Raw genomic sequence first — 23,297 nt, 5'->3', positions numbered from 1 at the left:
TCATAAATCAGTGCAAAAGTACAAATGATTTGTGGAAAACGTGAAGAGCAGTTTTCATGATTTATTTAAAAGTAGGTTAGATGTGCAAAAATACACAGGGATATAGAAAAAAAGACATTAGTCATCAAGCATCAACGAAACCAAGAAAATATGTTTTAATATCATACTGACCACTCGATACATAAATGTTTTACTATTTTGTAAAGTTTGTCGCAGATTTTGTTTAAGGGAACTGGCATGTAATCACATGCTTTGATGCGTCTCTCACGAGCTGATGTAATTTAGTCAGTTTGAAAGTTCTTTCCTGTCTGTAATGTTACCTAATCACAATGTCGTGACTTTACTTAAAACAAGAACAACAACAACACAAATGTTTATAAAGAATATTTATAACACAATTCCTTAATACGAACGGCATGTGTAACTTAATGACTAGAGTCTAGACCATATTTAATTCTTGGCTTCTTTTAAAACAATAACGATGTTAATTGTGGCCACCAGAGGCTGCTCTCACTCTTTCTCGAGGACACGTGGTTAAGGTTTTACGTGGTCTCTGTGGGTCTTTGCTGGTTATGTGTTGGGTGCTGTTGGTGGGATGAAACCAATAAGAAATGGCTGGAATAAGGCCCAAAAAACACTAAATAAGGACAAATAGTTCTGGCATTAAGTAAAAGGGCTCATGATGATTTTGGTAATGGAAGCCATTTACTTACATGTAGTTTTTTTTAACAGAGCAGACAATACGCTTATGTATCACTGTGCATCATAACATATGCATTTAAACTCTTATTTAAATTTTACAACGATGAGTACAATTTAATACGCTTAGGATGCTGTTGCTCAAGCCTCCTCCGGGTGGCGATAGAGAGACTGTTCATCAACCAAAACACCAACGAAGAACAACAGTCACAGGAGCTGCTGAGGTTAATGTGTTTTACTTACACAATGACAAACGAGCGATAAAATAGTCTCGTAAAAGCTCATAAGGTATTCATCCTTTGTTTTTTTTATACATCTTCTAAATGTAATGTGTTTGTAGAAAAATGAACTGTTAGTAACAAAGCTTTATAGTAGTTAGCTGATCTTCCATGTGTGTCTGAATGTCATTTTATGCAAGTTAGCTGTCATTTACTAAATCTCTAGCGTATGGCGTCTTTTTGGCATTTGTTTGCTTTGTGTGGCTTAAGTTATATTTCTCTATCTCATGATGTAAGCAGGTATTGAACAGGTAAAGGCGTCATATCCGATCATGAGTGTCCCGTGTTTTCTGAAAACTGTTACCAGAAGTTTCACCGGTGTATCGGCACTGTTCAGACCAGCGGTATTATGTTCATGTAAAGGGATCGACACACGGTGAGTTTCTCTCCCATCTCGAATTCTTTTTAGGTGATTTAGAAACTTAATACATGGTAAAGCGTATATTGTTGTTATTGTTGTTGTTCTACCTCTTGTTTTTTTGCTTTGCCTACTGCTTTAGCAAAATGTCGTCAAAGAGACAGACTGACCATCTAGAGAGAACTGCTAGTGTTTACAGACAAATGGTAAGTCTTCTTCTTTATGCGTCTTTATAGACTTTTTGAAATGACACTTTGAAATTTAGACATTAAAGGGACAGTTCACCCAAAAATGAAAATTCTGTCATCGATTACTCACCCTTGAGTTGTTCCAAATCTGTATACATGTATTTGTTCTGAAAGATATTTGTTAGAATGTCAGTAACAAAACCACCGTTTCCTGCCATAGTGAGGAAAATAAATACTATGGGTGTCAATGGCGGATGAGATCTGTTTGTTCACTAACATTGCTTCAAATATCTTCCTTTATGTTCATCAGAACAAATAAATGTATTCAGATTTGGAACAACTGGAGGGTGAGTAATCGATGACAGAATTTTCATTTTTGGGTGAACTGTCCCTTTAAATCCAAGTGGGTGAAAGTTCATACACTTACGCTGTGTTGTAGGTTACCCAATCTGTCATGTGAATAAAGGGAAGTTATGAATGAATTATCCCCTTATCCCACCACTGTTTTGGGTTATGACTGTGTTTTTTGAACGCTCATTTATGGATATTATTTATTTTGAAGGCAGTGAATGTTAAATAAATATGTGTTTATTTAATTCCAGTTTAGTTCTTGGTTGAATCAAAAATAGGATCAAATAAACAGATACATGTTTTTATTTGCATTATGCAGACCATTGGTACATCTGAGTTTTACTGTACTTGCAATGAGTGCATTTATTTAATGGTGTATGCTATTTTGTGTCTAGGAAATTTTCTCTGCACGTGTTTGTGACATTGTGAATGAATCGGATACAGTGAAGAGATTGAGATTAGAGGTGCAACATCCTGACTTTAAATTCCATGCTGGACAATGGTAAGAACTGTGCCTCTAAAGAATATTGTCACTTATTCATTATTCATGAACTATAAATTGCATCTTCTTAAATGATTGATGCTTTAAAATAGGTTAATAGTTTAGAGCTAACACATTTCTATAGTTTACTATTGATAACTTTAGTATAACCCAAATAATAATATTATTTCAACCAATATTATCCAAGTATACTAATAAGGGAGAATGCATTTTTTAAAAACGTCCAGGAGATGGCGCTTTCCTTCAGACTTTAGTCACTGAGACTGTTCAGTGTGTGAGCAGACATTTGAAAAGAAAAGCTTACGTCAGTCTCTCCTTACACTTTCTCTCTCACTTGAGCTCTGCCGCATTGGGTTTGTTGAGTTTCGTGAGCCCGAGCGAGGTGAAAAAGTCAGGCGGTGATTTATGCAGATGTATGCACAGAAACTCCTCCAGACCATATGATGTTGTGTTACTGCTACAGAACATGAGTCAGAGAGAGTGGGTGTGGGTGTGCATGCAGGGATAACATATGTGTTTGTTTCTTACTCCTGTTCTGCATACACTTGTGGCGTCTCTTATGTGTTGGTTTTCATTTTATGAAAAATGGTAAACTTGAATAATAACGGACGTATTTTGTGCTTGGTTGTTTGTGTGTGGGAAGAATCTGTCTCCGCTTTTCAAATGTAGTTTATGCTTATTTATTAGGTCAAAGTGGATTTTGAACCTTGTTGTCCTGCAGCATAGTTTCAGCGTAATGCAAAATATTATGTGAATAGAATTCAATTGCATTCTTTATCACAGGGTGGATTTCTTCATCCCAGGTGTGGATACGGTAGGCGGCTTCTCCATTTGCTCCAGTCCTGGCCTGCTACAGAGAGAGGGAATTATCGAGCTTGCTGTTAAATACACATGCCACCCTCCAGCGCACTGGATTCATACACAAGTGAGTTTGACAGGCTTGTACCTAGACAGATTTTCAGACAGATTTAAGCATGTGCATCTCTGTTTTAGTGCTCGGTGGACTCTGAAGTAGCTGTGAGAGTTGGAGGTAATTTCTATTTTGACCCTCAACCCTCTGATCCCGTGATTGACCTGCTGCTGGTAGCCGGTGGTGTTGGAATCAACCCTCTGTACTCCATCCTGCTGCACACAGCTGATCTACTCCGACACTCTTCTCACGGTCATGCGTACAGGCCCGGTCGCACACATCTTTGCTATAGTGCTAAAAACACTAAGGATCTTCTATTTAAGGTATTCATTGCATTAAAATATCTAGTTGATCGACAGGATGTTTATCTTCATGTGTCTGTTCTTTTTAGAACACCATCATTGACATCTGTCACAAGCTCTCGGAGAAGATCTCCTGCAACTTTCACGTAACTCAACAAAGCTCTGATGTAGAGCAGGAAATTCAACCTTACACCATCAGTGAGTCTATACATCTAAAGTACCTGCTGTGATAAATAATTTGAACATACTGTATACTATTTTTGATGTTCGTTTGTCTTTTGTGTCCAGATGAAAGGATATCAGAAGAGGTGCTACGGCCTCACGTAGACCCCAAACGTACGCTGTGTTATCTTTGTGGTCCTCCTCCCATGATAGAGAAAGTGAGTGCAGACCTACAGAGGCTCGGGCTATCAAAGGACAAAATCCTTTTCGAGAAATGGTGGTAACCCCACCCCTTCATTGCCACAAACTCGGATGGATGGCTGCATTTGTGCATTATGGAAACAGAATGTAATGGAAATGGAGCAGTAATGCATTTGAGTTCAATTGGAACGCACAACAGACGTTTTGTCTGCATTCTCCTGGACTTTATTACTCTTCTGATTTCCATATTTTCATTTAACCATTCATTTTCTAGACTGCATTCCTGAATGAAGATGGGCTGTACGTTAGGTTTAAACTCTCTGATGTGAGGTTACTTGAACTGTTTCGGTTTTACATCATTGTAATAATGGACTCCACAAATTGACCGTAACCTGTGCTAAAATGCTCTACATTATAGTTCATTTGCTGGCTAACTCTCCATTGGAGTCTAGAAGTACTGCATACATAGATTACACTAGGTTTTCTAGAGATCTATGTACAACTGTATGTTATTTGCAATGGAATTTTAATATGCATATTTATTTTAAGTTTTAATAGTCAAAACTGCTGTGAGATCATTTTGGGCCTTCAAGCGAACGTTCACCCAAAAATTTAAATTCTATCACAATTTTATTTTGTTTTAAATTACACTCTTTTGTGTTTTGCAGAAAAAAGAAAGTCATACAGGTTTGAAATGACAAGAGGATGTATAAATAATGACAGAATTGTCATTTCTGGGTGAACTATGTAAAGAGAACCGCAACATGTTGATGTTAAGTCATGTGGCTTTAATTGTCATCAAAAAGTCATAATTGGTCATTTTTCTTAACACCATTAACACAGACCTTCACTATTACTTTACAAAGTCAGTTACAGCTGTTCATACTGTGCATTACAAAAAAAAATCTCATGGATATTGTTGGTAATAAATTGGATTAATGAAAACAAAATATTCAGCGATTGGTAATATGGCATGTAACAAAATGATTTAGCATTAGAGATTCACAAAGGTACAAGCTGTCTTTTGACAAATTGGGTAATGTTCAGAAAGGTCAGTGCATTTTAACAGCATCACAGATTTGCTCAAATCACACGTCTCTCTGTTTGCTGCGCACGCACTTCACCTTTAAAGATGAGCCTTTACGGCCCAAATTACCAAAAGTGACTCAAAATACCTCCTCGCAATCTTACGGGACAATTATTCTGTCAGCGGGCAAGGGCCTGAAAAGACTGCGTTCTGCCTGAATAAACATGAACATATTGCAATAGTTCAATATGCATAAATGAATACTGTCAGCAGACTCCTGAGAATAGTGCTCTTTCTGTTCTGACTGGTCTTCTTTCCTTTAGTTTAGCACATGAAATCATGCTTTTTACCTCGTGATTGGTAGACTTTGTTATTTCAATGCTGTCCTTATTTACATAGGTGATATTATCCATCTGTGTGCGGTTTTCTGGCTTCTTTGCTGGTTGATCTCTCCTCTTTGGGATTTTCGACAAATTCTCTCCCTTTTCCTTTTTGGAAGTATCATGTGTTCGTTCTCTCACCACCTTTTCCATTTCTCTCTCGATCGTTGCCAGCGGTGGGATCTCGGTCTCCAGAGTCCTCTTGCTATTTGAGTTTCTCTTGTTTTGACCTCTGAGGGACAGTTTCTGGAAAATACAAAAATATAAATTTGTGGATTGACAATTCCATACAAACCAGAACTAATTTTAGCACAATCTTTCTTGTCGTGAGCAGAAATAAACTTTGTCTGTGCCGCGTATACACACCGTCAGTTCTCTCTTGCGAGGCAGTGTGGGTCTCTGGAGAAACAGTATCTGTTTTGTGGCCAGACTTCCATCACTAAGACAAAAAAGTCCAAACGAATCAGGGGTAAAAAACACTGCTTAAAAATGTGTTTAAAATAACGCAAATAATATTTATTAAGAAGTCGTCTTTAAATAAGTTTTTCAATAATTAGCTCCCATTGGCATCTTTCTATGTTACTGTGAGTTTAACATCTGACTCATGGATGAGGCTTTAATATGGAAATAGGACCTTTTAGTTTTGACAACAGGGGTGGGAAGCACACACATCAATCTCCAACCATACGGAGCCAGAGACTGTAGCAGAGGAATGTAGTCTGTCTTCACAGTAACACCCTGCAGGACAGAAGCATCATTTAAACAATATATTCAATCATTTCACCAATGTCCTATTGAGAATTGTGCCAACACATGCAACTTCACCTGCTTTTAACAGACGGGAAGGCAATTCATAAGCAGACAGGTGTAAAATCACTGGATAATTTCATTGAGCTTGGGTGACTTACATCAATCACAGTCCATTGCTCCACTACAATAGCATCGTAAGCTGTGGTTGCCATGACATCACTTTGGAAGATGAAAACACTCTCCACTGTGAATGAAGATGCTAAAAGAGAGGAAATGATTGGAAATGTAGTGCTGACAGTGAAAAACAACCAAAGGCTACATCTTAAAAGAATTCTAAAAATACATTTTTTAAAGGGGACAGTACAGCCAAAAATACATGTCATCATTTGAGTGCCCTCATGTCATTCAAAACCTGTATGTGACTCGACTTTGAAACACAAAAGAAGATATTTTGAGAAATATCTTAGTGATTTTGTTTCTATTTTAATAATGATGAATTCAGATTTATCTGTTTAAATGTCAAGTTTTTCTACAATTTGATTTTATTGTAAGTACCTGCATCAGCTCCCAGGTGAAAGTAGCCATCGATGAGCCGGGCACCACTTCTGAAGTGGTGAGTCATGTGATCCAGCCAGTGGGAGTCAATCGAGCTAACAAGCCCCGCCTCTCTTTGCACTTGCAGTGGAACCCTCAGAGAGAAGAATTTTGGCGATCCTGACAGAACCATTGTGTGGTTGTACAGAGCAAAGACCTGTACGCCTACATATAAAAAAAGCAAATGTTTACTAAATAAAACTTATCTTAAAAGTTCTTATTTTAGGATATAGATTATAATTTCGGATGCATGATAAATAATCGACCATTTCGGTATCGTCCGATAAATTAAATGGCAATTTTAATCGTTATAGGGTAAAATCAGGCCGATACATGATTGAAAATGTCCTCTGGTGGGATCAATTCAGGTGCACGCTGATTCGTACTGTTATAAGCCAAACATTTTTGATGTAGGTACAGTGTGTAGATATTTACTATGTAGACTTATTATACCAGAATGTATATTATATGTAGATTATACCAGAAAAGTTTAAAAGTAAAAGAATCTTTAACTAGTGTAAAGTAGGCTTGGTACATTGTTTTCAGGGAAAAAAAGACAACTAATGGTTACCTAATTTGCACTTTTCCACTTATTGCCTTTTGTTTCAGTCTCAGAAGAATGTACATTTATATTAAGATACTGTATATCGGTTATAGGCTTCCAATGGTAAAGAATTATCGGTTATCGCGATCGGCCAAAACTTACATATCGCTGCATCCCTAATTATAATGCATTTCCTAATTTAGTAAAAAAATATTAAAGTGGATTATAATCTAAATAGATTTGTTTGGCAAGGAATATATAGGCTATTTTTAACCTGATGATCAAACAATGTTTGATGCTCTTATCTCTACTATAGCTTGACATAAAATGATTAATGCGAAAATGTGTCTTTTTTCTCCAGCCTTTGTTTTTCTGTATTTTTACAGACTTGTGCTCTCACGATTCAGCATCTGTGTGGTTCCAGTGCGCTTGCTGTGCTTTTCTTGACTTCTGACTTGCTCTCTATGGTCTGGTTGCTGGTTTTCTGCCAAATCACAGTTAGGCAGCACATACTCTGTTTTAGTACCTCGGGCCGGATGCGTCTCTGGAGCACGAAAGCTTATCTTGGGCTCCACTTGATTCTTTAAATCCTTTTCTCGGGTATGGTCATGTTCATAAAGATACTGATGATTCTCAGTGAAAGGATTTTGGTTAGTCCAACACTGGCTGCTCTCTGAGTCCTGCATTTGAAAGTTCTGGTCGATTAAGTATTGGTTTGGGAAATCTGAATCAAACTTTGGCAGATTTTGGTTTCGACTATCCTCAATAGCATCGTCCTCCTGTTGTTGCTCGCTCGCCGTGCTGATGGTCAGAGGTCTCCGATGCACAGAACATGGGCTGGAGTGCAGGGAGGGAAGCTCATCTGTCTCCCAGTGACCGAAGAAATACGGACCACCACCAGGTTGTGGCAAAAATCCCACAAAGAGATCACCCTGATCAGCCAAATCCTGCACCTGCAGAGAGAAAGAGTGGAAGATTCTTTAATAACACTGATCACGACACCGGACACCTTGTCCAGTTAGAACAACATTTAAGTATACAATTAAGGTTGACATTGAAAGCAAATGGATTCCAATGTAATTTCTACAGTGGAGTTGAACGCCTTTTCTTGCACATGCTTTCAAAAGGAAGCTCTCAGTGACAGTAAACGTTAATGAAAACCATATTTTCTTCGCACACACGTAAGTTTAAATTGTAAGTAAATGTCACACAGCACAAACCTGTACACACTCAGTCAAACACCGCTTATCTCCAGATAAATGCAATTACTGAAAAGGCGACAGGGTGACTAATAGAACAGCGGGTGAATGTCGGGTGACAGTGTCTATAGAGCGGTCTGTCAGCTTATGTGTTCTGCTTTGCATCCGTATTGTGGCGAAATACAGGCTGCTGGGAAGTGACTTTTTGTGCCTTTTTAATGTAGTGATGACATTCACATTTACACTTAATTTAATATGTTTGAAAAACGAGTCGTAAAACAATAGCAGATGCATTTATGAAAAACGACTGACCTTTTTCACATAGCCCTGTATAACTTCTCGGTTGGGTTCCTGGTGACCTAAGTAACACACGTCTGTCGCGAGATGAGGTCCAACCCAGTTAAGCAAACTGCTGTCGGAACTACTAAAAAAAGTCATAATAAGCAATGAATCTTAATATAACTCAGTGGTCAATAGAGGGAAAAAGAGATGTTGATGGGTTTATGTTTACTTGTGTGTTTCTTTGATGAGCACAGCTCGGTGTAACTGTTTCTGCAGGTTAGCACTGGCAGGGCCACCGGAGTGAACGAATGGATGGACAGCAGCCAGAACGAATCCCTTCTGATATAACTCACACACCTGCACGGGAAGCTCTCTCACTGACGACAGACACAGCAGTGAAGACACTGCAACTTCTGAAGAAAGAGAGAAAGAGAGAGTTGCATTCTTTATATACTGTATGTTACATTATCTTGAAATCTTACAGACCTTTTGTACTTCAAGGGATAGTTCACCCCCCAAAAAATATTCTGTCATCATTTACTTACCCCCTCGTCATTTGAAACCTGTATGACTTTCTTTCTTCCGCAGAACACAAAAGAAGACATTTAGAAAAATGTTTCACTTGGCATTGGTTTTGTGTTTTTACTCACCCTCATGTCATAAACCTGTATGACACTTTGCTTCTTCTTCGGAACAAGAAAAACGATATTTTGACAGATGTCTCAATGTGGTTGTGTGTCCATACAACGGAGTCAATGGGGCCAAAAAATATCTTCCTTTGTGTTTTGCATAAGAAAGCTTGAAATGAGAGTGCGTAAATAATTAACGAATTTTCATTTTCGAGTGATCTATCCCTTTAAATATAACATTTTTGTTCAACCTTTCCGTTTCGCACCGCTCCGTTCATGTTATATGCGAGTTAGCATCCACACCTATTTCAATGGTGCCAACGAACTGAGCCAATGTTAAATATTACACATGTAAAGGTTAGAAAACAAATCTTTGTGTCTGTTTTCACGGCAGCATATTTGCATAAGTCAACACAATCTCCCTCCCCCGACATAAATAGAAAATGGAAGATGTGTGAGGAAGAACATGATGAGAAGATAATGAGAAAATGATGAGAAAAAAGGTGCGAATCATTTCATTCACAGCCATCTCTGACGAATAATGTGATGACACACTCACCCGGTGACACAAAAAAAAATGCACGCATGCACGCACGCACGCACACACACACACACACACACAAACACAGACACTCACAAACACAATTTGGGTTTTATAGACATGATTTTTATCCTGTACAAACTGTATATTATATCCCTCACCCCACCCCTAAACCTAAAAAATAAACATAATTTAGTTTGATTTATAGCTTCTTCATAGGGACCTAAAAATATTCATCATTTTAGATTCAAGTGGCTTTCTGGAAACAGCAATTAAACAAACTGTTCAGAGGTCATTACAGATGTCATTATAAAGAGCAGAGGTGAGCTATAATTTACACAACCCTTGACTGCAATCATGTTGAAGAGGTGTAAGAAAACTGTTTAAACCAAACTGAAATGATTTCCACGCTGAGGGGAGTTTCTTAGAATCTCCACAATCCTACGTCATATTCAAATAAATGCAAATAAATATTTTTAGACTGAACGCTTAGGTATAATGTATATTATTTTAGGTTCAAGTTATGTATTAAATCATCTGTGTTCCATAAGAATCATTCCCATGAGCTTGGAGTTCAGGAAACATGTCTGTTTTCTGTCAGGCTATGTGCATTTAAATGTGCATTTTATGAAACAAACACACAAACCAAATAACACAATCTGTTTGCAATCATCAGGTAGTGGTAAAATTGCGGAAACGTTTTAGATTTTATGATGTCTATTAACTCTAGAAATTGAACTGCTTTAACCAGCAAATGGCCTGGGTTAGGCCTGAGGACACTGCTTTAGTTTTACATGAGAGAAAGAAAACAGTGTTTGTGTACCAACACACCAACATATAACAATTCTCTCGTCCTGTAAGGCTAAATATATGATTATCTGTCCCACTAATAAAAGGCGGAATTTACCCAGCCGCGGGTTAAGCATTTGGACACAATCATGTTCAGGCAAGAAGTACAAAAACGTGGACCTCTAAACTAACATCTTTCAGTTTTAGTTAAAGTACAAATCTTTAAATACATCACCAAATATATTATGAAGTATTATATTATCAAAATGTTATATCGCATAATTTATAGTATGAACAAATTTCATAATATTACATTTCTTTAGATGATGAATCAATTTAGCTGACTGTGTAGCAAATAGAATCGCATAATATATCATCAAATATAAATGAATTAAAATAATATATCAATTACCCAAAAGTATCAGGCACCTAGATTTTTCTTCCTAAAACTCTTACTAGCATCTTTGTTCACAAACACTTCCCCAATTTATTTGAAAATCTTCACACATCTGAAACAATGAGAAAGTCACAGTTTTGAACATATTGTGTGGGTTTGCACTGTTGCAGCTTGGAATATGTGACTATTGCTCACCAGGTGAATTGTGTTCAGCAATAAATCCACTGATTTTATCCATTGTGCTAAATGGCTCAAACTAAGATAGTAGCACTTCCGATTTAAAAAATGTATTCACTGTTTGCAATGTATAAATATACTGCTTTGTAAAAAGAAATCAGATCTCTTTAAACCCACTTTAACAGCTAACTATACAAACACTGAGAATGATTCTATGAACTAAGCGTGATATTAGCAAATCTATTACACTGTAACACAGAGAGCGGTCAGTGGCCCTGCTGTGCTGACCTATCGGAGCTCCGTTATCATCCTCTAAATATTGATATCACATAAATATTAAAGTGATTGTTTGTGATTCATAAGTATAGGGATGCGTATGACTGTGATGTGGGGTCCCCAGGGGTCTTTGCTTATTTTATTTGTAATAACCCAACAGTGAGATGGAATTACATTATTTATGGAGACCGAGTTAAATTAAAACAAGATTTTAGCCATAAATCCAATTCAGTCTCGCTCTTGCTTTCTCTCTCTCACACATGCACACACACACAAATAAATTGCAGATCTTAGAAATAAGCCCTTCCATCTCCAAGATCAGATAATCCGTAAAGGATGGCTGGTGTTTTCTCGTCTCTCTCTCTCTCTCTCTCTCTCTCTCGTCGTCTTTTATTGTATTTTATCTCATCTCAAATATTTTATATTTTTTCATGATATTTCATCTCCATCAGTCTCATTCCCACTCATGAAATCACTTATAGGTTATTTCAACATTGATGTCCTCAAACAAAGACACAAACAAACAAACAAACATATTCAGACATCTCTGACTCACACCCATGCTGTGACAGCAGAATGCAGTCAAACTCTTTTTGTGTGTCTGTCTGTCTCTGAAGGCATCAGTGAATTTTACATATAAATGACCTGCCTGTCTGTCTACCGATAAGCACCTAAAACAGAAAGGCTGAAGATCAGTGTGTGCGTGCAGTCTGAACTGTTGCCACTGTGCCAGTTTTTACATATTCCATTTTTTTATAAATAAATATTTGACCCAGGTCACACTCACAAACACTTCCCTGCAGACACACACACACAAAGGCAGTCAGCTATAACGAATACATTTAAGACTAAATTTACTTCAGACACCAAATCGAGGGGGACAATTTAAAGGGACGGTTCTATTAGGTTTATGTCTCTTACCATATCAATTGTTTCTGTTTTCTAAGTCCTAATCCCACAAAACTGTGTGAGGTTTATGCTTAAAACAATGATCAATGACATAAAAGAAATGTTCTCTTAAAGGGACAATTCACCCAAAATGAAAGTTCTTACATCATTGTTTATCTCAATGAAAGCATGTTTAGATTTTTGTACTGAAAAACAAAACAAAAATCCTGATTGAGAGAATTATATTTGCAGTGTGAGGATTATGGTCATATCCAGAAATTATATGCAGTAATGTTCTGCATGCTGCTATGCTTTCAAGTCATTAAAATGAGAAGGCCTGTACCTCCACTTCAATCTGTGTCTTAGATTTTCTCATATTCTCTTTCTGTGAATCCAGCAGGATCCATTATTGCCTCTCTTGAAGCCCACTAACAAAAGCAGCATTAGTATATTTAGAAACATAAGCCCTCAAAGAATACACACACTGTTGTTTGCTCTCTCTCTCTCTCTCTCTCTCTCTCTCTCTCTCTCTCTCTCTCTCTCTCTGAAACAGTTTTTCATTTATTTTGTTTGAAAGGCTTCTTCCTTTGTCTTGTTTTTTAGAAGACTGTTGCTGTGAATTGGGGGACGTTTTCACAAAGGTTTTTATATTTATGGTCCAAAGTACAAACTTTTCCCACAAAAGGAAACCCATGTTCTGGTGATATTTGTTTTCGGCCAAGCTTAGTTGGCTACTTGGTTGTCCCGTAAAAATAAAATGGGGCTGACTGATGTGACATTGATTTTAGGGCTTCAATAAAATCTCGCCTTAAAGTCAAATTAGCTGTTACAATTTCGTAATGGATATTGAGACTTTAAATATGAATGGGGCACTAACAACTGCATTTGTGAAGTCGACTATGATGTTTGTTTGAACATGCAGTATGACAATGGATTTATGAAATCTTCCTCTCTTTCTCCTCTTGAGATACAATTATATAAATTGATATATACAATTATTGTAACTGTTTGACAAGTATTGTATTTTTTAAGAAAATGATGAAGTAAGGGAGAAAAAAGGGAAAAGAAAACATTTTCTGGTGATTAAAGATATTTAAAAAATTCAAAAGTCTCTCTCTCTCTCTCTCTCTCTCAATGTGAACGCTGCTTTCAATTTTGAATTCACCAGCCTCCGCTGTATTGTGTTCTGCATGCTGAAACGACACAAAGAATTGGGATCATTCCTTTTTTTAACAACTAAACCGACGAAAGTTCAAATGTTTGTGTGTGAACAAAGCCGCCTGCAAAAGGATGGAAGTGCTTCAAGCTCAAACACCTTCTTTTCCTAACAAGAAGTCCAGGTAATGGTACGTGTAGGCCACTCCACACTGTGTCTCCACTTGGGCTCGTCTGAGGGTGGAGAAGATCTTCCCCGGAGCTTCATCTGAACCACGGGGCTTCGGTAACTTACATCCCATCTCTACACACTCACAGAAATAGAAAGAGAAAACGAGACAGATGAATATGGATAATTTGTCTAAAATATTCATTTATTCATAGCCGCATTATTGATATAACTGATTGCCTTGGCAGAAGTCCCTAATTGTCATGCTAATTAAGTTTGATTGACATTGAAATAGAAACCGAGCAAGTGCGAGACAGAAGGAAGGGCATGCGGGCATCTCCTGAAACACAAGCGCAAACATTCACATGCATTTGTCACACAGAAACGAAACATAAAGGCTAAATGGAAAGTTAATCAACCTTCAAGCATCAACCTTCAACACAAACACATTGACGCGTCATTCCACGTCACGCCCCTTTCCGAGCGCACAAGCACCGTCTCCTTGGTTACGAGAAGCTGCGATCAGATAAGACCACACAGCCAATCAAACAGCGGAACCAGGGTCCGATGAATTAACGTGCGGCCAATGCTAATAAGCATCACATCTAATGCGGGCAAACGTGATGTGACAGCGGAGCCCCTGCGGCCGGAGCTAACACACACCATCGGGTACGGGTGGTTAGCTGCCACCACTGCCGTGTTAACGTTTGATGAGCCAGAACAGGTGAAACCGAGAGGAACAGGACAAGCCCAGTCACTGTGACAACAAGCATTAACTCCGCAATGATGACATGATGGAGAATGACTCAAGGATGGGGAGGGATGGATGGCTGGTGTTATGGATCAGGCCATATTTTAAAGGAACTAAAAATAAGAAACAGGACAGTTTGAAAGTAAAATGTACAGTGATGGTAATGCCATGGTCTTGGTCTTTCTCACTTCAGTAAACTACACGCAAACACATTTATAACTCTCCCACAGAGGAAAGTAGAACATCAGACGATAAAAACGAGTACCGGATGTTGCTCTTATACCTGAGAGAGCATCTCTGCATACACAAACAGGAACAGCTTACGGATCTCTCGATTTTGAACCCCCTTAGCCCTTTGAAACACTTATAATTACTCCTGATACAAATCCATCCACACAAACAAAATAGTTCTCTCTTTTAAAAAATTAAAGACCACCTCAGGTGTCACGATGGTTGGTAATATGCTCCAAATAAGATAATTTAGATAGTTTAGCCAAGAATTACAATTTTGTCATCGTTTATTTACAGTCATGTCAGTCAAAACAGGTATATGACTCTTTCTTAAACACAAAAGAAGATATTTGGTCTTGTTTGGTGTCCACACAATGGCAGTCAATGGGGTCCAGTGATGTTTGGTTATCAGCGTTCTTCTATATATCTTCTTTTGTGTTCTGCAGATGAAAGTAAGTGATATAGATTTGGAATAACATGAGGAAAATATATTTGGGTGAACTATCCCTTTAATACTTAGATAAAAATACTAAGATAATCCTTAACGGCATAGATTTGTCATCATATTTGATTTCATAAATGACGGCTGGAATATAAATGACTAATTCACCGGAGAGGCTCAGAGCTGTGTGTGTTCACATCTGTGGTGAGTGATGTTAATGCTAGTAGTCAAGCAACCGGTTCCACTCCGTTTTCTTCACAAGCCTGACAGTCACATCCTTACTGAGGCTAAACGCCCAGCAACAGACCGACAGCTCGGATCGTTGGTTCGCTCACAGTCACTGAAACAACATTTGGAGAGCTATCAATGCAGAAAAAGAACATTATCTCTGAAGAGACTTGTAATCCCACGTCACCTTCAGAGATAGATTTCAACAACTTTCATGAAAATATTGATTTAACTAGCAGTTAGAGATTTCAAAATGAGGATCATTTTTAAAGAGAACGTAGAATCTCAGCTATGCTGCCGACAGTACATGTCAACAGTTATGTCAATTGCTTATTTTTTTTATTCCTCCTAAAGAATTTTTGAGAAAACATCTGTACATTGATACTTAAATGATGCATGCAACTCCATTAAGTCTTAGCTATAAACTTTTAATGTTTTTTTTTGAAGAAAACATTTTCTTTTGTTTTATAGACACTCTTGAGAGCACATATATACTCTATTACTCTACATACCACACATTTCTCACACTTCCTGCACAGCTCTCAGCAGAAAACACACAGAGATATTCACGCACAATAATCTCTCACTGTGATAAGCGTGAAGGGGAAGCGGAAGAAAAGGAAATAGAAAGATGGAGAGCTAAATTTAGGTAAGATGATAGGGAAGGATAATAAGTAGAGAGCACACCGACTGCAGGTGGTGGTTGGGAACTCGGGTAACCAAAGGAGACGAGAAATTGTCAATAATAAAGAAAAGCTTGATTTTTTTCTATTGATGTCTTGCTCTGGCAAATCTTGTATAGTTTATCAGTATAAAACTAACCAAGCGTTGAATAACCCCTGTCTATATTTGATCCAATAATGCTTAAAAAATAACATAGCATGTCTATTTTTGTAAGTTTTTTCATCGCATACAGATCAGAAATAGATGTATCAACATCAACAAATAACTACAAGTGTAATGTTTTGGACATGATACCATGACATTTTTTCGTCTACTAAGGTAAAACATCATTATATTCTTGAAAGTACATTTGATTACAATGTAAAAACAACAGTACATAAACATCATCTAAACCCATCAGCTTAGCACGCATAGCCACGAGAAAATGCAGAAAATTCTGTTTTTGTTTGAATGCGGTTGTCTGAAATGGTTGCGGTGAATGCACATGGCAGCAAATTGAGGTTTGTGAGGACGCGACAGTCAAGGTGTGAATATGTATATGCCTCAGAGAAAGTTTGCGTTTCGAAATCCATATAGTATCGCAGGAGCAGCCTGGCATGGCGGAATATGAAAGTTGCTGATAGCACATTCGCCTCACATTTCACAGGTTCGTAATCATCTCTTACTCCGTTTCTCTTGGCTCCAATCTCTCACCCCGCTCTATCTCTCTCTCTCCCGAGTTTGACTGCTTAGCCTGTCACTCATATCTTTTCGTGCATGTGTAAAATACCATAGGTCATCTTCCTGTGCAATCATATTTCCAGCCTCTATCAAATGTGAATACGCAATATGACCCCATGTTGTTGCTTCCAGTCACGGGTGAAGCGGAATTCTTGACATTGCACAAAAATGTAAGTCAGTGAGGCTGTCAGGTTAGACAAATTAAATGGCGCCGGTTATATTATAGCTCAACTGGTAGAGGATTGCCAAGGGTTTGGTTCCCCGGACCACACATAATGATGTTTTATTAACAAAGTTCGGGAGGAGCACGTGCAGATAACTTACCTGGCTGGCTTGCTATGACCAATCACACCATTCAGATAATTAACCCGACTGGCTTTCCATGACCAATCTCACAAGCAGATAACTAATCCGGCTGGCTTCCTATAACCAATCTCACAAATCATCTTTTAGCCGGGGAGAAAACCCCTACAAATAGACAAGACGCCTTACCCGCATACATTTTCACAGCATCCCTCCTCCACCCCAACTCCTCACCATCGGCCTATTTTTACCCGGCATTACAGGGAGGAACGACTTGAGTCCGGGCACACACCGGATCCGGGGCCCTCTCCCCGGACAAGGGGCGGGCGCTCCGAGTTCAGAGGAACCACCAGAGGAACCCAAAAAGCACACCAAATACACATAACATCCATCCCCCATAGTTCATAGTTTCAAATCATAAAGGTTTGAAGTGACATGAGGGTGAGTAAATGATGACATCATTTTACATTTTTAGGTTAACTATCCCTTTAAAGTTGCTCTGGGCGAAAATGTGTGCCAAATGCAAATGAGTGCTTATGATAAAAACAAAACATGAATAAAATACAAATATTCTAATAAAAAGCGCACAAAAAATCTGTGCATTAGTGATCTTCCATAAATTTAGAGTCTGAGAAAGTATGGTGTAATGAATATAAAAGTTTTGATATTTTACCTTGCACAATGATGAAAGCGTGACATTCTTTATGCCCTTCTCTATGCATCCATCGAGCTCTGATATTGTTTTTGCATTAACAGTGAACCGAAACTTCAGTGACGCGATATCATATTGCATAATGTACAATACTCAGAAAGCATTGATTAATATATTCATTACAATGAACTCGCGAGAACATGCACACAGAGAAGCATGTGGGACTAACGTTACAGAGCAAAGTTTGCATACTGTGTATTAGATCACAGTGACATACACCGTGGAGACATATTAGTAGAGGGAACGTACCTGCGGGTCTTTGGGGATGTGCGGACCGGAGACGTCGTCTCTCTCGATTTGTTTTTGCCTTTTCAGACTTAACACCTTTAGTTGCTCTTCTGTTTCTTTTCTTAAGCCTCGTTTCCTCACTGTGTGAGGGGTAAGTGAACAGTAGACAGGTGCGAGCAGACAGTGAGCGCAGCGTCGGTTCTCTCTCTCTCAAGTCAATACAGCGCGAGTGCGCGTGAACTACCCCTCTCCTCCCTTTCTCTCGCTCTCAGATTGAAAGTAGATGTTGCTCTCCTCTGTTGCCATGTGATTTTGCTGTAGTCCCTTGTTTAAAGCTGGAGTGTCATTTGTGCATCTTCAATTGGAACGGCAAGACACCATTGAAACCGGTTTCCCGAACAATCCTCCTGTCGCACACTGGTCTAGTCTGAAACGGAGCAACGCAACAGTGCTTATACTTCTCAGGGAAAAATACTTATTACTGGCTTATTTGTTTTAATCTCTATAATATATGAATTTACAATGCAGGTGTTGAGAAAGAAACAGGCGAAAATAAGCAGAGGAAAAAAGTGGGTTTTTAAAGAAGTGTCTTCATGAGTGATGATATGTATTGTGCATTGGGCTGACTATTTTTGAAAAGTGACATTTTATGTCTTTTATTTTATATAATACAGATTCCTCGTGGAAGAATGCACATTCATCTATTACAAATGCGCCTTTCAAATGTTATGTTAGATTTATGCTAATTTTGCTACAAGAAATAGTCTTGCACACGCACATAATGGATCGACCGTTATAAACAATTCGTACAATAATACACGGTTTCACAGATAAGGATTAAGGATAGTTCCAGACTAAAATGAAAGTTTGAGCTGTAAACTAAATTGCAAAAATACTTTTCTTCAACGAAATAAGTTTATTAATTTAATAACAAACAATTACATCTGGAGTTGTTTGTGACAACAAGGAATGAAACACCTTTACAGCTACAGGTTATAAGCATAGAGACAAATCACTTTTCTTTTGCGTAGATTTAATAACGATAACCATAAAACAACTAGAACTGAAAAACTCGCACTCATTTAAGAGACACAAACAAGGCCAAAACACATTTATTTTTTATTAACACAAGCACAGCAAAACCTTACAAAGCCAACCTTACAAATATTTAACTAATGTACAATGGAAACCTGAAGTACAGTGATTGGCAAAAGCTCTCAGAGTTTGGCGCAGGAGAACCCATAATTCCCACGAGAAACATGAAATAAAATGGAAACATTACAATGCAAATGCTTAAAATAATGTATGATAAATCAGCTACCATCTATTAAGTTAACCCCCCCAGTAGAAAGAGTGTTACAAAACTACTAATAATAAAATGTCAGTGCTTTGTGTTCCATCAAAAAAAACACAGAACTCTTTGCAAACATCTTTTAAAACCATAACAAAACTGAACGTGAAAAAAAGTGCTGAAAGTATAGAACAATGGAGCATGACTGTGTTCACGGTGATATCAAAAGTCCGTTATTGTTCTGAAACTAACAAACAAGTTTGTGTCTGTTACAGGGCCGAGTATAAAATTGTATCATACGGTGTGAATTAATGCAATGATTTTATTTACACCTCTCAACTGCACTAACTTGGAGGACAACTGGCAATAACAAAACATTTATCTTGGTACAGTGATAAACAGACGCATGAATGAAACTTTTTTACGGATAAAAAGGGGAAAAAGAAGCCACTATACCCTCGTGCATCAACATAACGTGCCCTGAATGTGAGAACCCCCAAATTAAACTATTTTAACAGTGAACACTCACTTGCTTCAATGACTACATAAATGAACACTTATAAAAAAAACACACTGAACACGGCATGAAAACCTCTGAACAAGTTACCTTAATGCATACAAGTGCATCACCAAGAGTGAATCAAACGTTAAAATAAGCAAACATAAATAAAATATAAATATGTATTTGTGATCTTAAAAGTGTCTCTAAAGTTTGTTAGCCATGACAAAGAAAGAAAAACACACAATACAAATAAATGGGCGGAAAAAGCAAATAAGCGCGGATGTGAAAACTACACCTTCACATCACAGCGACCCTCTCCGGAAATGCGTTCAAAAGCGGAAGAAATCTTGAGGATGTTCCCTGCTTGGTCTCCAGCAAGATGTTCTTCTCTGCTTCTACAGGGTCCTTCCCTAAAGAAAGGAATTAGAGTTTCCTATGAATGTGATAACCAGCCTACTTCAGAGTACAGATATTTTGAAGAATGTTGTTAACCGGCACCCATTCACTGGCACTGGTTCAGAAAACCACATCTCAGGCAAATACGTACCATGACAAAGGAGTCTGTGCAGCTGGTAAAAGCTACAGAAGGGTTAGCAAAGTTTGGACTCCACAATCCACATAGTTCTGCAATGAAAAACAAAAATAAACACCTAAACAGCAATTATACACTGGTTAATACAAACACCGGTGTTTGCAATTTACATGGTAAATCAGCACTGCCCTCTAATGGCTTAGCAAAGCAAGATACAGGAATTAAAATATTTACATGCACACAACACATTACAACTACTGGCCAGGTATTATTCTTCTTACATAACAAAGGTCCTCAAAAATAAGAAGATTCTATGTAACAATTTACCAGGCAAGGGCAAATGTGCTATTTTACATATTCTCTAGGGATGGCAGGTTTGAGAGAGAACCACAACAATTCAGTTCACCCTCTAATGCTCAAACCTCTGATTACCAACCGGGAAAAAGGGGTGGAGCGCTGACCTGATTGACAAGCCTCGTTCTCTGCTCTCCACACCACTGTGGCAGGGGATACTGCATAAAAACAACACTGGTTGAGCACGGTTAAAAACAAAAACAAAAATCAATATTTGCCTAGAAGTCAGGCCGAAACAAAATTTGGCATGAGACGATGCATTTATTTACCTGGTAGGCATATGTGGTCTGTGCATAGTTCATGGGCACTTGTGGGATCATAACTCCTGGAAGGCTGGAATAAGGGTAAGGCTACAAACAACAAGAAATAAAGTGTGAGACAGAAAAAAAAATGTTGAATTCGGGTTTATATGACCACAAACAACACTATGAATACAAGTCACCTGCATGTATTGATTCCCTCCATTGAAGACAGGTGAGGGCGGGGCCAGGCTTGGGTTGCAACAGCTGCAGTAGACATATGGGGAGGGGCTTACCCACTGTGAAGGACCAATCATTGGAGACTGCATAGAACCTAAAACAATCGAGGAAGAATTGAACGCAAACAAAAATTTGGTTAGTTTTAAATGGTACAGCAATAATGACAAAAGTAAATTGACATTAGGTTACTTACGGGAATTTCGCTCTTTCATGATGGCTGGCCCCAGTTTAAGTTTCTTCCCTTTAAAACTGATCGGTTGCTGGAAAGGAATCAAATATGGCATGTTAAAAAAGGCCCATTAACTTAAATTCAACACGTGCGGTCATGACACCTGTGGATTTCAGGTACAATACTCACCAGAAAATGCACGTATAGAGACTGACATGTTTAAATCAAACAGGTGAGAAATGTTTGCTAACTTGTAGTAGTATCACGATCGCAACTGTTGCGAATTTAACTCTCGTGTAACATGTGGACGCTTCTCCGATCCTGTCTGCTCAGAAATCACAAACCTTCCCATAAAAGTCATTTAAACAGGTCAAAGCGACCATCTTACGTCAACGATGGTCTGGATGTCGACGTCCTCACTGAAATAAACGAAACCGTACCTGTAAAGGAGAAACATTTTTCTTGAAAGCGGCATCCACATTTCTCACAACTTAAATGAGACGTTTTATACATCACAATGTGGGATGTACGAAGGATATGGTTTGTCCTTATTCTTATTACCTAACATTGTGTTTAGGAAAACAAGTTGCACACTAAAGTAAATTTTATGCATTATCACTCACCCTTTGCATATTCCTCCGCGATAAGTGATTATTTTGACTTCCTTCACAGACCCATACTTGGCAAAGAAGTCTCTGATCTCATTCTCATCGACCTAATGGTGTATATGGTGCACACGGTGCGTGTACAGCAGGTTTAGTATAGATAAACAACTCATTTACTTCAAGCCTGAAACATTCATTCACATTTCACTGAACTGCACAGAAACAGAACTCAGGCTTTGGTTCATAATCAATCCCTATGAAAATCAACACGTTTATGGTATTTGTAATAAAAACAGTCACAGTTTAACCATTCAGTTTGTTGTACGACTGGCAACCATACGACGACAAATGAAAACATGACCACTATACTTATTTTACTACGAATCGATAAAAAACATGGTTAGTGTTCCTAAGAAAATGGCTTTACCTTCATGTCAATCCCGCCGACGAACAGCGTGTTGGGCGTCATCTTGCCTTCCGGTAAAATATAACCGTTAGATAACTTCAGAGATGACTGTAATCCCTGTCGTTTCTGTATATCCTGTGTGTTTTAAAACAATTTTAACAACTAAATCGCGATGAAATGATCAAAAAAAAAGTGTTTCGTTTAACGTTCATCAGTCAACGTTAAACTAGCAAACAAGGCGAGACGTTTAACCAGTGTAAGTTACCTGTGAATACAGGCCACATATCAAACACAAGGGTAACTGAACGCCCTGATGCATCTTCAATTCGAAACTAGGCCACGATTACATTAACAATACCCTAAACCCCCGATGTCACCAGAAACGCTAACATGAACGCGTTTCAATGTGTCCGATCACACACGGGTCCATCACATACACAATCCTCACATGTTTCTTCAATAAGCAATCTGGGGATTTGGTCAACAATGAGTTAATTGGAAGAACATCTGTGATCTCCTGATGGATATATAAAGTAACGTTAATGGGCGACGCTCCGATTTGACTTGATGACGAGTTTGCCGCGCAAAGACTTCGCGTACAGAAAAGAACTCGACATTACAGACAATCGGCCTTGGTACTGATAAACATAACTTCGCAATATTGTAGTTTTTTTCACTTACCATAGTTAAAAGCATTAAAACCCTTGAATAAGTTAATGAATCGGGCAAATCGTGGCCTCGCTATGTGCTCCAAGCAGGAGTTGCGTTAGCGCCACACCCATACTAGGTCCTAATTGGAGAAATGTAACACCAGTGAGGATTTTTTGTTTTCTTAAAATTCTTGTCGCTTAAGACGTTTTATAATTTTAATGTGTAATTCTACATTTTCTTAATTCGGTATTGTTTCACTTT

General features: G+C 38.2%; 3 protein-coding genes across 9 annotated transcripts; 1 reads left to right on the top strand and 2 right to left on the bottom strand.

Moving 5' to 3' along the window:
* Positions 1-842: 842 nt before the first annotated feature.
* oxnad1 (oxidoreductase NAD-binding domain containing 1) lies at positions 843-5,232 on the top strand. Of its 2 annotated transcripts, none has more exons than XM_079485385.1 (8): positions 843-987; positions 1,218-1,353; positions 1,478-1,541; positions 2,270-2,376; positions 3,160-3,301; positions 3,370-3,609; positions 3,678-3,786; positions 3,877-5,232. In XM_079485385.1, exons 2-8 carry the CDS (start codon positions 1,250-1,252, stop codon positions 4,032-4,034), a joined length of 924 nt encoding a protein of 307 aa, XP_079341511.1. In that variant the 5' UTR covers positions 843-987; positions 1,218-1,249; the 3' UTR covers positions 4,035-5,232. The 2 variants fall into 2 exon arrangements, with proteins under 2 accessions (XP_079341511.1, XP_079341512.1); XM_079485386.1 differs by having other exon boundaries at positions 848-987; positions 1,215-1,353; positions 3,877-5,009.
* rftn1a (raftlin, lipid raft linker 1a) lies at positions 5,139-13,881 on the bottom strand (the record flags this gene model as incomplete). The annotated part of the gene is made up of 10 exons (XM_079485056.1): positions 5,139-5,192; positions 5,329-5,604; positions 5,725-5,797; positions 5,993-6,096; positions 6,267-6,367; positions 6,664-6,867; positions 7,647-8,199; positions 8,758-8,869; positions 8,957-9,140; positions 13,740-13,881. The coding sequence occupies 10 exons, from the start codon at positions 13,879-13,881 to the stop codon at positions 5,139-5,141; spliced, it is 1,803 nt and encodes a 600-aa protein (XP_079341182.1).
* Positions 13,882-18,901: 5,020 nt separating this feature from the next.
* Positions 18,902-23,281, bottom strand: dazl (deleted in azoospermia-like). 6 transcript variants are annotated; one of them, XM_079485281.1, is made up of 10 exons: positions 22,651-23,069; positions 22,407-22,520; positions 21,998-22,089; positions 21,763-21,814; positions 21,399-21,465; positions 21,169-21,299; positions 20,996-21,076; positions 20,834-20,884; positions 20,388-20,464; positions 18,902-20,250 (listed from the first exon to the last, which is right to left on the bottom strand). In XM_079485281.1, the coding sequence occupies exons 1-9, from the start codon at positions 22,702-22,704 to the stop codon at positions 20,420-20,422; spliced, it is 687 nt and encodes a 228-aa protein (XP_079341407.1). In that variant the 5' UTR covers positions 22,705-23,069; the 3' UTR covers positions 18,902-20,250; positions 20,388-20,419. The 6 variants fall into 6 exon arrangements, with proteins under 6 accessions (XP_079341407.1, XP_079341408.1, XP_079341405.1 ...); XM_079485282.1 differs by having other exon boundaries at positions 18,939-20,250; positions 23,067-23,281; XM_079485279.1 differs by having other exon boundaries at positions 18,951-20,250; positions 20,809-20,884; positions 23,067-23,194.
* Positions 23,282-23,297: the final 16 nt, after the last annotated feature.

The sequence above is a fragment of the Barbatula barbatula genome, assembly GCF_947034865.1.
Source record: "Barbatula barbatula genome assembly, chromosome: 21".
Taxonomy (NCBI): Eukaryota; Metazoa; Chordata; class Actinopteri; order Cypriniformes; family Nemacheilidae; genus Barbatula; species Barbatula barbatula.
Note: the sequence above shows the minus strand (reverse complement) of the source record. Positions and strands in the feature narration are given on the sequence as shown.